This window comes from Ochotona princeps, chromosome 21, assembly GCF_030435755.1.
Source record: "Ochotona princeps isolate mOchPri1 chromosome 21, mOchPri1.hap1, whole genome shotgun sequence".
Lineage (NCBI taxonomy): Eukaryota > Metazoa > Chordata > Mammalia > Lagomorpha > Ochotonidae > Ochotona > Ochotona princeps.
Window position 1 is genome coordinate 17,080,677 of NC_080852.1, and position 16,445 is coordinate 17,097,121.

General features: G+C 39.4%; 1 protein-coding gene across 3 annotated transcripts in view; it reads right to left on the reverse strand.

Annotated features, from left to right (window-relative positions):
- The window catches only part of PTPRG (protein tyrosine phosphatase receptor type G), a 698,717-nt gene that overhangs the window by 271,141 nt on the left and 411,131 nt on the right, over positions 1-16,445 (reverse strand). For all 3 annotated transcript variants that reach the window (XM_058678459.1, XM_058678457.1, XM_058678460.1), the window contains exons 3-4: positions 14,733-14,912; positions 4,240-4,388 (exon numbers count right to left, since the gene is read on the reverse strand). In XM_058678459.1, coding sequence (XP_058534442.1) covers positions 4,240-4,388; positions 14,733-14,912 — 329 coding nt within the window. The remainder of the gene's footprint in view (positions 1-4,239; positions 4,389-14,732; positions 14,913-16,445) is intronic.

Here is a 16,445-nt window from a genome sequence, read left to right on the forward strand (position 1 = left end):
ATATTAATGCATTGATGGTGTTTTTTTTTCTATAAAAGATACAGCACACATGCTATAATATCTTTCCAAAAAAGATTCTGAATTTGAAAACATCTGTCCTCAATGCTCTCAGATAAGGGATTATAGACCCGCACCATATGGTAATGTGTACACGGCTATGTATTAGGAAAAATGTCTTCGCTTCTATTCATTTGCTAAGGTGTTCTAAACAGAGCTGAAATGAGCCAGCTGTGAGTTTCACTGGAAAGGGCACACACAATCAATTTGGATCATTTATGCTTATTGAAGACTTCAACTCATAAAGCACCAATAAGTCTGAATCAACAACTCCTGTGATCTCTCATTGTAATAAATACGATTTTAATTACCACAGACAATAGGCATGCAATGAACCTCTACTTGAATAGCACTCTGAGAGGCTGATTCATCTGGAGGTTTCGCTGGAATTAACTCCAACATTAGCTATTAGTGGAAAGATGGCAGGATTCCATTCCTGTTAGTTATATGAACCTTTAAGTTACTAACTGCGAGAACACAGAAACAGTATGAAAAGGGGAGGGAATTTCAGATCAAGTAGGAGTCATTATTACTTACTAACTATAAATGATGGAACAGGCGGCAGAAAGCCTAGAAACCACGGCACTGTGACGCCACAGCTTCAATCTTAGTGCTTTTAGAACTTTTAACCTCCAAGGATACCCAAAGGCATTTGCAAAGAAGTCCTTTTGCCACGTGAAATGATATGTTCATAGGTTCTAGGGATTAGTGACTGGAGCACTGTGAGGGGAAGGAGAACAACATCTTGTCCAGCGATCTCTCCCTCCCCCTACCCCCGGCTGATCTCTCCATAGTACTTCAACTCGGCAAGTATCACCCGCCTCAGGGCCTTTGTGTATGCATCATGATCTGGTATGCTCCAAGTCAGTTCCTTCATCTTAATAAATATTGCTGTCTCCTGGCTAAATGTCCTCTCTGTTTCAGAGACTGTATCACAATGAAAATGACACGGCTACTTATGCGACTACCTGTATAATTTCTGTGTCCCACTAAAATGCAAATACCCTGAGAGCAGGGATCATGTCTTTCTGGTTTTCATGTCCCAGTACAACAGAAGATGAGTGACAGCTAGAAATCAAGCAAAATAATAGGGATGAGGGCATGAGATCTGAAATAGGTTCTCATCTGCTGATCAAGTCACTGTAATCTGCCTCCAGTGCTTTTTTTCCTGCTGTAACTGAGCTGTGAAGAACACTGGATATTGAAGTGCTTTTGTTTTCCTTAGCTTTATCAATGACTTTTTGTCGTGATGTTTTTTGGTATAGGAACTACGAAGCTAAATTATGGATTTCAGCCAGGGAATTGTACAGGTCTAATTTTGGGATGGCTACAAACCTGTAGGGGACCTCAAAGAATTCCTGGGGAGCAGCGAAACATATTAAGTTGGGTTTCTTTAAATTTGCCCTTGGAGAGCAGATCCAGCTTCTTGTGGGGGTATATGATTCATATTCAGCCCACATAGCTGAGTAGTGAAGGGGTTGTTTAAATTCCCAAGGGTCATGACTATATCTCCAGAACAGTCTAAATGAGCCAGTGAGAGCCATGCCGTTACGCATGAGGCAAGGTACACCTCCTCTGTAAATACAGGTAGATGAAGTAACTTCTCAAAAAACAAATCTTCATTATTCAAGCACATTTTAAATGATACCATATCAGCTTAGGATGGGTTCACTGCACTAAATACAGTGCTTTCTCTACTCCATGTACTTATAACAGTGACATATTCGTGCTAGAAAATGCATCCTTTCATTGGGGGAACTATCCTATGCATCATGATGCTTAGTAGCCTCCCTGAGAGCTGTCCACTAAAAACCAGCAGCATGCTACTGCTAACAATGCAACCAGAATGTCTCCAAATGCTGCCTGTGGTCCAAGGGGGAAACGCTGTCTCAACGGTGAAGGCTAGCTGCATCCTCCCAACCTCAGCACCATTTTCACCAAACACCTTCTGTAGCCCTGAAGCACAGGGCATGCAAGACAAATACATGATGTTTCCACTGCTGACAATTCAACTTTTGTTACTTTCATTATAGCTTCAGGAAAAAAAAAAAAAACGGTGTAGTTATATGAAAAGAAAGATCAAACTTGGGATGGTCAAATAGTATAATTATCTCAGGGAGACCCAATGTTAAATGTAAGAGCTCAAGCAAAGTGATTTAGAATATAATATTAGACACGTTTGGCACAAAAGTGAACAACTTTCCTGTGCATGCTTTAAAGTTAAATTTGATCTAGTTAGTTACCTTTATATTCAACTTCTTCCGAATATATCACTGAGTAATTTAACAACTCTGTCACATTTTAAGAAAGCAAGCTATGAATGAACCAGATGGACTCCAATGAGGAATCCAATTAATATAGACAGATTTACCATCTGATATGACTTGAAAAACAGCCCAGCAATTTGGTCAAACAACAAATTTGGGCATCATAGCTGCCACTTGAAATTAGCTTCCAAATTCAATAGCTCCCTTTAAGTAAAAGAAAACTGACACATTTCATTGAAAGAAGATTTCCAAATAAAATACATCCGCTTTATCCATTTTTCCATAATCAAGTAGGAGTCAGGGGCAGCCTGCCTTGGCATTAGGGGAACGTGATTATCAACGAAGCTGACGCTCCCACTTGCTAACTCCAGCGTCCTTCTTTGCCAAGGTCGCTACCAGGGTAAGTTTTCAAGTGTAATGCACAGGCCTTCTGTCCAAAACTACATTAACTGAACAAATGTCAGCCCAATTCTAAGACAAAGAGGTGTCAGAGCAAAGCTATAAGTATGCCCTTTGACTCATACTACCGTCAGCAAGACCAGAGGGGAAATCCCACATGGAGAAACATCACATTGAATTGTTTCTAGAAATCAGGCTTCATAAGCACAAATAAAGCTGAGACTTCTAAGAAATGATTCATTCTATTTACTGGGTAGAAGGGAGCCCAGAAGCCCTACCCCTGAGACACACAATTACTATGAGTGGGCTGGAAAGTTTCACAGATAGAAGTGGCCCACTGCAGGGAGATTTCTGGTACCAAGAAATGATCAGCTAAGCAAGAAACAAAAATGAAGAATTTTTTCCCAAGGATTTCTGGTTTCTACAGGGACAGTAGCTAAGAAACAAATTAATATCTCAATATGAGATCTATAAACATGCTATTAATTTCTCATCTTGCATGTATTTTTTTACCCTCCCCCGCCAAAAAAATGGATCCTGAGAGTTCCCAAATAGGCCTAAGCACACCCTAACCAGCATATGATACTTTATGTCTACACATCTGTTTTCTTTGTAAACCGAGTCTTAGGTATTAATCTGATAATCCAAACAGGATATGACTTAAAAGAAGTTACAAAACACTAAGAGAGGAAAATGTGTCTTGGCCACTCAGTTTGTTGATCAAAACATGCTGCTGGTTTCAACCCAGTTAGTTCTTCCACAAACTTGGAATGATGTTTATCCGTGTAAGAAAAACCAAAGAAGAACAAATAGGTTTGTTACAATAAAATAGTATTCACACACTAATCATGCATGAAAGAAAAAAAACGTTAGCAGTAGAACCATTAACGAGAGAGATGGAGATACACTCTCTTTCTGACCCCCTTAGAGCAGATAGGCACAACCATGTGACATAGCTCAAAACAGTCAGTACAGGCTGTGAGAATACTAACACCAAATGGTCTTAAGATGGAAGCCAAATGTCACCTTTAATCCGGGGCAGTCAACAAATGCATACCATCATTGGGCACAGCCTCTCTCTCAACATGAAGCAGAACAAAACAGTTTCAAGTAATATCACAAAAGAAAGAAGGATCTGAGACTCCTCTTGATAGATCAGCAACTTTTCTGTTTGGTAAAGCGTGTCAATGAAGTGACCCAAGTTTCAGACAAAATGTCACCACCTTCAGAACGCTAGGTTTCAGAAAACAGTGAAAAGAAGCTGTGTCATAGGAAACAAATGAGGAACATCATTGACCAGAGGTGAGTACATTCAAACCACAACGTCTGTGACTTCTCCTTGTTTCTCCCACTGCACAAGGGTGACTTGAGGATGGACACCCACCTACTGTGCTCTGAAGAACAGATTTGCAGTGTCTAAGTTTGATCTGCAAAATACTTATGGAAAGGATAGAGCCTTCTATTAATGTCAGGGCCCAAAGCACAATTACACACTGAGATCTTGTATTTCTCTCACCTCAACGGGAAACCTCCGGCCGTTGATACTGTGTTCGGAGCCAGCTGAGCCATTGCTGTGACCCCAGTGGAATTCCACCTTCTCAGCTTTGAATCTGCCAGGCAGGCCTGCACCACTGACAAAATAGTCATCTTTCAGAAGAATGGCAACTGCAACACAGAAGGGAAGTGGAAAAAACAAAGTGAGTCTCAAAACCAAGGATTTCCTCTGTGGCTTCCAAAAGAGTCCACAATGGCAGTGATGTGAACTAGTTCCTCATATATGTGGCTAATAACATTATTCTGTGTAAGCAACAGTTCAGCTGCTAAACGTTTTCGAATCTTTAGTTGGCTCTACATTGTGATAGTACTCACACAATGATCTCAGAATTCCATTTAACTATTTAGCAGACTAGAAAATAAATTAATAAAATAGTGACTGAGTAAGTCTGGATGAATTAGTGTTTGTCCAGTCTGTTGGATCATCAAAATTAAGTTTAGTGAGACTTTCCTCTCTTCAAGGACTGACTTTGAGGCTACCCCAGAATTCAAGGTGTGGAATGAGGTGGGAAATAGGTGTCAAATGCAACAGCCATGCTTCTTTGATGAGAACATTTCAGTATCATTAAACAAAACACGTGGCTTCTTTCGGTTTTAAGGGCAACAATACTGAGAAGACAGTAGGTTCTTGGGATTGTAGATACCGTAACTGATCATGTGTAAGCAACTGCAGTACAAAACTTCTTCATTAAGTTTGTCAAATACTGGATAACCTTCATTGTTTTAAATTCTAACCATCAAAAAATCTGTTAGGCCAACCAAAAGAATAACATACAAAAATTCATACATATGGAATATCAACCAATTCAGACCCTAAACCTCAAAAATACACCTCTCTTGCTTGGAAATATGGGAAGGAGAAACCATGAAAAAATAGGGTTTAGTTAGCAGAAAAAAAAAAAATTCCAAAAGGATGTAATTACCTTGGTGTCAAAAAAAAAAAAAAAACAATGGTCTCTATTCTACAAGTGATAGAGTTCTCTCTTTTGCTTTCTTAAATGGATTCATTTATATTTCCAACAAATACTTACAGGCTGCTAAATACTCTAAGGTGACAACTAATATGCTGAATGCTTTTTGATCAAAAGCTCAGCTTTTGCAAGGCATGGGAAAGCTCCTGTGTCGTCATTGTATCCTCTTCTTAAAGAAATCCTAGTTAGAGCTTTAGAGAGAAATCCTGCATGAAAATTAGGTCTCCATAAAAGACAGGGACTAAACTAATGACCCATTTCTAAAACAGTGCAATTAGTTTCAGTACTTCTCTATATAAAAGCAGCATTAAAGGCAAATGAAGAAACCCTGCTCATATAAATCCCTTTTTATTGCATTCAAAATGCAGTTTTTCTCCAACTTCTGAAAAATATACAGTAAAATGTTCAATTAGCGGGACAGTGAATTAAAGGATAAAAGGAAGTAAAAGCAAGTGTTTCTTGTACCAATTAAACACGCTATGGTGATATCCTACCTTTACTCTGTGTTGCTGAATACACGCTGGCAAGCTAACCCTATGCTGTGGGCTAGCCAGCAAATATTTCAAGCTTGGTAGATCTCTTGGAGCAACCGGCTGATCTTGTCTTTATGTTGAAGGAATGGCCAAAGACAATATGCAAATGATGAGTGGGGTTTTGTCTCAATCAAATTATATGTAACCCCAATGAAATTTGAAATGGATAATATCTTCACATGCAATAGAATATTACTTTCCTTTCAGTTTCTTCCAACTATTTTAAAATAAGCAAACAGGAAGGGAGGCTATCATTTTGAGATCCCCAAAATATATCTTAGAAGTTAAAATATTATCTAAACTGGTAAATATTTATAAAATACAATTTCTATATCAAGTTTTTACATGCTCTCAGATTATATCAGCATACGCCTTTAAATCCAATGTCAAAACACAGAGGCACCAGCTCAGTGGGGTCTTAACTACCGGTGATGATTCTCAGCCTGTTGCAAGTTCTCTGTCGAACATATTGCATTCAGGACGAAGGCAAAGCATCTGTTGCAATATACTAGGGACTCTGCATCCTCTTATAAATATTTGATTTCACCTAAATCATTTATGTCTCTGTCAGGGGTCATTTTACTTGTTTTATATGAATAATTAAAAGCATAATTAGGGAACTGTACAATCTGAAACATTAATCTCATTTTTCATTTCATAGCAGTTTTCAACAGAGCACACAGCATGCTACAGGCATATATACTTCTACCAAAACAGCTTATATTTTTGTTTACATACGAAACTCTGCAAGTAGGAACTGTACCAGCTCCACTGTTCACCATTTTCTGGTGACTACAGGTAATGAACGGTGTACTAAAGCCAAATGCTCCCAACTGGCTACCACAGGTCACAGAACTTCTGACAAGCAGAAAGTCAAGTGATGCTGGAGTTCTCTTCTGCTTCCCTTAACAGGCCTAGGCAGATTATTTGCCTGCTCCATGCCTCAGTTTCCACAGAGGCTCAAAAGACAATAGATGTTCCTGCTTCGCCAGGCTATTTCAAAACCTGAATAAAATCACATTCTGAAAACCACTTAACACGATGGCATGGGCTCAGCAAGTGCACTACCAATGACAGTTACTACCAAATGCCTATCCAGGACTGAAGCAGAGCCTTGTGCCGCACAGAAGGGCAGCACACACGTGTTAACTCCATTCTCAGCCACAACACAGGTACGATAATTCCATTGGAAGTTACTGCCCCATTTTAATACAATACCATCCTTTCCACAAAATACAAACTGTCATTAGACAGGGGAGAAACAGCAAAGGCATGCCTGCAGCTTGAGATTAAATTCATTTTCTTGACTAAAACACAGAGTGAAAAAGACACTTGAGTTTATTGGGCTATTTCTATACTTTAAATTCCATCAAAGAGAATTTCAATGTGGTGCTAGTATAATTGGCCATATTTCCCTGACTCTCATTCATTTCTCCTTTTTATCCAAGAGCAGATATTCAATTTAAAGCTAACAACACAGGAAACTGTGATTTATTTTCATAGGATATAGACACATATGTAGTGCTAAGTCTGTATTAAACAATTGGTTTTTCCCTCTGTGGTTCTTATTTTAAAAAGTTTTAAGCTTTGCTTCATTTAGTTGAAGTAAAACAAGCAAAATGAGAGACAAACAGCAAATTAATGCTACAGGAGTAACAAAAATGAAAATCTTAATTTACTAAGATTATAGCAAAAAGGGTTGAATTTAGATAAGGTAAAAATGAGGAAGGTAGCAAACAAGTTGCTAAAGATGGGACAACGATGGTGTTTTAAACTGAATGAGTTCGCGTAGCCAATAGTGATTAGTGTGATAGTGTTAGGAGATCATGGGGAAGTGATCACGTTGTGAAGGTGGAAACTTCATGAATGTGATGGACAGCCTTATAAAGGAGGCCCGTGAGAGCTCTTTCCCTATCTTCTTGGGGGAGGACAAGATGGCACCATTTTCAGATGCTGAACCTGCCGATGCTTTGATCTTGAAATTCCAACCTCGAAAACTGCAAGAAATGCTTGTGGTTGAAGCCATCGGGTTTAGAGTATTCTGGTAAAACAGCATGTCATACCAAGACAGAATCAGCTGCTAACATGGATTGTGTTACACTCAAAACAGAATCATGGAAAGAGCAGAATGAGCTGGGGGCTTCAAACTCAGGATTTCTTAAGATTAGTGTCCAATAGGCCATAATAGTAGCCACCTAAAGACACTAGTTCTGTGCTCTGCTGACAAAGAAGTGAGTTTCTGAGCAGGCTAGATATGGGGGAATGGATGAGGTGGATTCTGGAACCAGTAAATGTGACTTAGAGTACAAGATCTGCCATTGTCTGCCTACAAAAAAAATGATTGCGGGCTCGGCAGCGTGGCCTAGTGGCTAAGGTCCTCGCCTTGATCCCATATGGCCACTTCCTCTCTATCTCTCCTCCTCTCAGTATATCTGACTTTGTAATAAAAATAAAATAAATCTTTTTTTAAAAAAATGATTGCATTTGTTGGTCCCTCAGTTTCCAGTCTATAAACTTGGGAGAAGATGGCAGCTACCACACTGGTTTGTTAGGAGGATCACCAAGGTTGACAGGTGAAGAATGACCAGAAGAAGAGCTTATGTGTGATATGATGGCACACAGCTGGCATTGCAGAAATGTTGCTTGCACAGGCCATTATCGTAGGCAAAGGAGTCACACGTATCACCAGATCCCCCTGTGTCTGGGACTACTTCCATAGGGACAGCAGTGCAGTTAGAGTTGGCTTGTAACTTGCATAAAGAAAAAAAAAAGAGCTTTCTCCTGAGCTTGAATGGAGAGTATCTGGCATTCACCGCTCCTTTACAATTCATCCACCAACTGTTTATAGATTAAATTCACTGTGTGTATACAACGCAGGGCTAAAGCAAATGTTCACACCAAAATCTGAGTAAACAGCAGCAGGTGCTAAAAGGTAAAGAAAAATGCAAGGGAAGAAAACAAGAGCTGCTTACTGTCATCCCCCGTCCCTGATGTTCAAGGCTGTGAGGGAAGACCTAGCACTCACTGGATAATAACTGTGGGATCCCAGCAAACAGAATTCCAATTCTATCAGGGAGATGTCTCTGGCTTCTGGGTAAAAGAGCAACATTCATGTTAGAAAGAGTGGCCCTCACAGCAAACAAATTTACAAGTGGACAAACAGTAGAAAAGGAGAATTCAACTGTAGGTAGAAGGGGTTTGGGCGCATCAGGACCTGATGGGATTACCAGAGTTGAGCGTGACAGCAGCCACCTTGGGGAAGTGCTGATGGGAGGAGCAAACAAAGGTGTCATGTCTGTGCAAAGGCACAGGGGGTAGTGGGAGGGAGGAAGAGAAATCCGGAGTGATGCCAACCAGTGAATGAGACATACATTGAGGCTAGGGACAATGAGCAGGTACCAAGAGAAAGCAAGAGATCCCAAATAGGTTTGGGGGAAAGGGGAAATAAGAAGAAAAAGAGAAATAGACAGGAATAGATTAGGGAACTTGGCAGGTTACACTGGCTACTATGAGAAGGCCCAGGAGGAAAGTAATACCAGATGGTGACAAAAATAGAAGTTAGGTGTCTGCAGTGGACATACTGAGTAGGACCAACGTCTGATAACAAGGACATGATAAGCCACAGGGTTATCTAAGAACTTAGGTAACTACCTGTCACAGCAGCAGAAACAAGGTGCATTAGTCAATCCTTGAGCCAAATTAAGATATGGCAGATGACAGCCTAGCAGAGGACTCTACTCCTAAAAACAAAGGATGATTAAAAAACTGCCCTAAAAGGCTAACTGGTTAGTGAAGCTTCTGCTAATCCTGCCACCTTAACACAGGGTCATCTAGCATTCTCCCAAAGAATTAATTTTTAAAAATTAAAATTCAGTTTTCTTTCTGGGGCTGCCTTGAGCTAATCAGGGAGGCCCCTAAGACATTTACAAGTATAGGGTTGGGCAAAAAAAACCCAACTTAAAAAATGTTTAACACTCAAATGTTTCCAAGCCATCTGCCTACTTGACTGACATTCTATTTTCAAACCAAATATGTGGCAGTCCTTTAGTAAGTAAAATAACCCAACTTGGTATGGACAAAACCAAACCTCAGTCAAAAATAAACTGATTTAGGAATGATGGCTCCACACTGGTCTCAGTAACAAAAATGGTGTCAGTGAGTTTGGAAATCTCAAGAAATGCACTTCAAATCGATGACATCATTTGTCCAGACCCTTTCTCATTCAACATTATCACAGACAAAAGACGGTTTATTCAAAGGAGAAAATGCTTAGATTATTACTGACAACACCAAAACTGCACACCATAGTTAGTTATTAAAAATATTTTTTAAGAAAAAATTTTCAGTTCTTTTCTGTGGCCTACTATGCAGAAGGAAAGCAGGAAGAAAGGAAATATGAAGGCTAATGCTAGCAGGCACAAACAGGTGATAGGGCAAACATGTCCCAGGAAGGACTACATCAAGAAAGAGGTAAAAACAAAAGGTAGGATGAGAGGAAACCACAAAACAGTCAAAGCTTGGGACACATTAGATAAAGACACCACCTGAAACGTAGCATCCCATTCACTTCCAATCCAGCTCCTGTCAATGTTCCTCGTAAAGCAATGGAATATGTTCCCAGTGTTTGTGCCCCTGCCACCCATGGGGAAGACCCAGATGGAATTTCTGACTCCTGGCTTCACTCCGGCCCAGCTTCAGCTGTTGCAGCTTCTGTTGAAGCAGTAAAGCAGCAGAAGACGGCCCAAATGCTCAGGCTCCCTACAACCCAAGTGAAAAACCAAGGTGAAGTTCGAGGCCTACTGGTTTTGAACTGGCTTATCCCTGGCTGCTGTGATCATACAGGGAGTGAATCAGTAGATAGAAGCTCTCTCTCTTTTCTATCTCTCCTCCTGCTGTCACTGCCTTTCTGATAACTACATGTTTTATTTTTTTAAGTCAAAGCTCATGGAGAAACACACAGAGAAAACCACACCTAGAGTAACAACTGAACAGAAAGAATAGAAACCGAATATAAAGGTCAGAACAATATAAGGTCAATCAAAGACACTCTCACATTTTCTTACCAATCTCAAGATTGTGCAAAGCTTCTGCATGTATTTTTGGGCAACAATGCTAGGATTATGAAATTACATCTCACACTGGGGCTAAGAATTAAAGTTCACATATTTTGGAGGGATTAAGCACCATGAAGATAGCCTGGAGTAGTTGTTCATTGCTCACTCCCAGTTAGATTTATATCTGTTAATCTCAGAGGAGATGAATGATTCTGCCAAGCTACAAAGAAGCACCAGTTAGCTTGAGTCATGAACAATGCACAACAAAATGCAGGGTATTGTTCCACGCTGTCATTCTCCTGATCATGAAGAAACCTTATCCCTGTGTGTGAGCAGAGTGGAAAAGTGATATCTTCCTGCGACACTTATCAGGGTTCACACAGGGCAACAGCACAGAGAAATGACCGAGATTAAGATTTTATGTTGCTCTCTGTACAAGCTTACTATTAGTTTGCTCATTTCTTATCTCAAGAGTGTGTTCTTACGGTGCCGCTCCACTATAAGAGTTGCAAGAGCCAAGCAAAATAAAGTGGATGTTACAGTCTCCTAATCTTTGACTTAATTTTATGGGCTCAGCAGAACCCTAGGAATTGGCTCATGACCTATTTATCTATACCTCAATTATTCTCCATCAATCCTTTCTTAGTAATTTAGCATCTAGCGTGACTACATCTCTGCCAGACACTAGGGTAAATATGAATAAATAAGGAAGGATGTAGGCAATGAACAAGGAAAGTCAACCAATATAAAAGGAGTAAATGCAAGTAGTATGAATTATGGCAAATACATTTTCTATTTATCCTTACTGTAGGATATAAGAAAACAATGTGTGAGAAGGGAAGGGTTGCAGTGGTGGGGGAGTGGTGTTGGGAGGGGTTGGAGATTTAAAAAAAACCTATCAAATGCTTAAAATTCATGAGAGGCCATAGCTTAAATCTTAAATTCTGACCATTTATCTAGAAGCTAATGCTAGGGACAGCAAGATTATCTTGGAAATGCTCTTGATGAATGCATTATCTTCAATTCCACTAAAAATGAAAGAAAGGGAAATAACTTCAGATGAGATCAAACAGGAACTGGCACAATAGACAGTTATGGCTCCTGAAGAAGAAATAGAGAGATGCTACCTGTCTGGGAAAGATATTTAGCTAACTTCTGAGAAGTGGGAGAAGTCCAACTAAGCCACGGTATTGATTATACAGCACTCTTAGAGGTTAGACAGAGCTGAGCACTAAAACTGTTTCATGGAAAGTTACTGTCTGTATGTAATGGGATGCTTTAAATATTAACTTTCTATATTCATATTTTAATATCTAAAGGACCGTCGATTATACAGATAAGCGACCTGTAAACTTCCACCAGGAAAAAAAAATAATTCCTCCTAAAATAATTTCCTAGAACTTTTTAAAGAAGAAAAAAACCGAGTTGCTTCAAAATTAATGATCTAACAATGGCTTTTTGTTCAAAGTGTCCAAGACAGATATAAAATGAACGAATGAATACAAAAAAGATCATGTGCTTTATAATATATGGATTTTGGAAAGTCTACTTTTTCCTGATGATTCTAGATTCATTAAGAAGTAGCACAGAGACAGAATGTCCCCCCAATTCCATTTCCTCCAATCTTACATTTTTAAAAGCATAACACAGTGATGGTGATTTACAAAAACTGCAACTATACAAGTTGCCAAACAATACTATTCATTGTGGAAACTATTAATGTGTTCTGTTTAACTTAATTCAATTAAATCTTAATTTCTACAAAATATTTATATGAACCAATTTGGCATATCAGGATTAGTTTTAGACTGTTGTGCTAAAAAGACAAAGAGAAAAAATGGTTGATTTATAATCAGGGAGTGGAAATTGGGGGTAGGGGAATTCCAGACCATACAAAATTGTACAAAGAAATTCAAAAATTAAAAATTTTAAAAATAAAAAGGTTGATTTCTACATCTAAGTTTCTAAACTATCCTACGCTAGCTACTTTCAAAAGATCACCAAAAACCACTTTCTGAAATCGCATACAAATAGTTGTCACAGTTTAAGCACCTTTCTTACACAGTCATCTCACTTCAGCAATACTGTGCTACCTAGGGCTATATCATGAGGTTTACCATGCTGAAGAGAGCTTGGGAAGAAATGAAATTTATTTGTGCTTCTTAGAATGCTGTGCTTCTGGGCCCAGCACGGTGGCCTAGCAGCTAAAATCCTCTCCTTGAACGCACTGGGATCCCATATGGGCATCAGTTCTAACACCAGCAGACCTACTTCCCATTCAGCTCCCTGCTTGTGGTCTGGAAAAGCAGTCGAGGACAGCCCACGTGAGACCCTGCACGCGCCTGGGAGACCTGAAGCTCCTGGCTCCTGGCTTTGGATGGGCACAGTTTCAGTCGTTGTGGTCTCTTGGGGAGTGAGTCCTCAGACATAAGATCTTCCTCTGTCTCTACTCCTCTCTCTACATATCTGACTTTGCAACAAAAATAAATAAATCTTAAAAAAAAAAAAGAATGCCGTGCTTCTGAAATCTCTGAGTTGGATGTGTTTGTAGCTGGAGAGGGAGGCTCTAAATTCAGGCACAAGCACTCAAATATGCCACAAGTAGCCGATCACTCCAGAAGTCAGTAGAGTGACAGAGATTGATAATCAGCTTCTGGAAGACCAAGGTCATGAATCAACTTGCATCAAGTGAACCCTACACGCATCTAAAACCTGTCACTGGTGATACCGGGCTGAAAGCTGTCACGGAAGTATGTTATCTGTGCAGAAGGCTGTCAAGCGTTGCAAGTCAAGTAGAAAACTGGATCAGAGGGTCCAGCACATTGCCTTTGGCAGCTTTCAGGAATGTGGTGCCGAGGTGGCACTCAACTCCAATCTCTGATTACACCCAGGATGGCAAAGTTCTCATCTACTGCATTAAGATAGTCTGAACAGCAAAATTCCCACCACGGGCCTCAGAAGAACATTTGCATTTAAAATATAAAGCCAGAATACAGACAGAGAAACTGAATTGTAATGACAAGCACAGAGTCAAAGCTGGAGGAAGAGGGAGGTACACAAGTTTATCCTGAGCAGCTACTCAAGACATGAGTCAAGGACGGCAGAATGGAGCAAAGATGCAATATAACAACCTAGCATTTATTTTTTAAATTGGATATTGGGCACAGCAAGGCATCCTCTGCTACTTACATGAACAATCTATAAACCAACAGTTACAGAACAGTAATTAGCAGGGGGTCGGGGTAGGTGGGAAATAGTAGTACTTTGCAGTAGCCATGTTTAAAAACAGGTGATGCTACACAGTCATCAATCTCTAAATGACAACTGACTGAATCAAAGGAAGAGGGAACATCAAACTACCCGTTACATACAAAAAGGGCTGAGCCAGTTTATCGACACTCTGTTACAATAAGAAATATCAACCAAGCAAAATGTCACCTAAGGTAAGAATTTTCTATCTCTGTCTGCATACTGGGCATCTGCCAGAACACTGCACAATGGTATAATACTGTCACTCTGTACTGCCTGCCCAGTGTGGTAGCTAGCATTACAGAATAAAGCAGAGAGCCAGCTACACATGAAGAGCTGAACTTTAAATCTTGCTAAATCTATTACCTTATTTAATCATTACAATCCACGAGGTTCATTATTCACATTGTGTATATATGTATATTTGTATCACATATACAATTACATATTTTATGTATATATACACACAAAGATAGATATAAAAATTTAAATCAAGGTACAGAATGGTTTAGTTATGTGCCCAAAGCCTATAGCTGGTTCTCAAATGAAAGAATGATTTAGACTAAGGATTTGTGGTTAAGGTAAGTAAAAAAGACATCCAAAAACACTGATTTTAACATGTGCAAAGGTAAAGAAGACATAGTCTACCTGTTTTCCCTGTGTTTTTCATCCAGGTTTTGTTAGAGGACTCATTGTCAAAGCCATCAAGCTGCAGCTCCTGGTATTCTTCCCCGACACGTGCATGCTGGTCTGAGATGTCGATAGGAGACTGGTGATGGCCTCTGCAGCTGACACTAGAGGTGACCCAGTGCTCGGGACCATAGGCACCTAGTGAGAGAAAATAACACTTCAGTCTTCATGGTTCAAGGGGCATGAAAGAAACAGGCAAAATATAGGAAGACACTATCGTTGAATACAACTATCACCACAGGTTGATGCATTGGAAGCCTAGTTCAAATGTAATTGTACTGAGAAGCAGATGGATTTTTATGAAATGGGGGTCTAGTCAGAGGTGATTGAATCATGATCACCCCACGAAAAGATTAATGGTAGTCTTGCAGAAGTAAATTCTTACAAAACAGCACTGTTAGGAAGAATGAGGCTGCCCCCTCCATGGACCCTTGCCGTGTGATACCTCTGGGGTATATATGCTTGTATGCTCATGTGAATGCATATTATGTTATCTGTCATTAGCCTTCAACAGAAGCCAGGGGTTCTGCCATGCTATTGGGCCTACAGAACTATAAGCAAAAGAACTCTTTGCCTTGCAAAGTACCCAGTCTTAGGTATTTTGTTACAGCAATATAAGATAGACAAAAACAAAAGTCAAGCATTATATTTCCCGAAGTACATTTCCCAACATGTTCCCATTTGAAATAGGTCACCAAGATACTGAATACCATGAAGCAAAGCCATTTGCTTGACAGAGCATGATTTCAGAAAAATATGTCACTTAAAATAGCTTTGCAAAAATTAAATATTTGCTAACAACTTACATTTAACAATGATTCAAGCAACTATACAAGAGTTGTTGGAATTATTTGCAGTTTTGAAAGCGTTTAAGTTTCTCTAAAATAAACAGAGCACTTATTCACAAGAAAGTACTTTCATCCCTTCTTTTTGCTAGTGTGCACTGAATATACTTTCTTCTTAACTCATACAAATGTATAAATAAGAACAAGAAAAAAGAACAGCACACACCTGGACAAGAGTTATTACAAATGATGGAGTAGTAGCAAGGTGGATTTTTCCACTGGCTAACTGCAAAAGATTTTCAATTTGCCCAATCGGCACTCCTGAAAGTTAAGAAACTCATCTCTCCTCTGGATTTCCGCTCTCTTTCTGGAGATGGAGAAAGCTACCTCCATGCTAAACTCAGTTTATGTGAATAAACAAGGATAGAGAAATAAAGGGAAAGAGTGTAATTAGAATATAAATCTAACGGCTATACCAGATATACACGTATAGAACACGCACCTAATTTTCTCTGCTCAACTTGAAAATAAAATATTGTGGGAATCAGATCTTTGACTCAGAATTTTGTCATCTGGGTCATTTCCTCTAACCCTCATTGCAAACAATAAGATAAACACAGACTATCAGAGAGAACTTGACCATGGGTTTTCAAGGTTTGGCAAGCTTAGAACACTTTATTTTAATTTATTTACTTGGGGGATGCTTTAAAAGTCACAGACAAGCACCATAACACTTTCTAGACAAAGATAATATCACAATTTTCTCTACTGTAGGACTCTAACTGAATTAAGAAATGTCAAGGGCTTCTCATGCTTTAACTCTTGGTCAAATTCACTAAGAGTATGATGATTCATAAAGGAACAGAGTGCATTTGCATGATTTTCA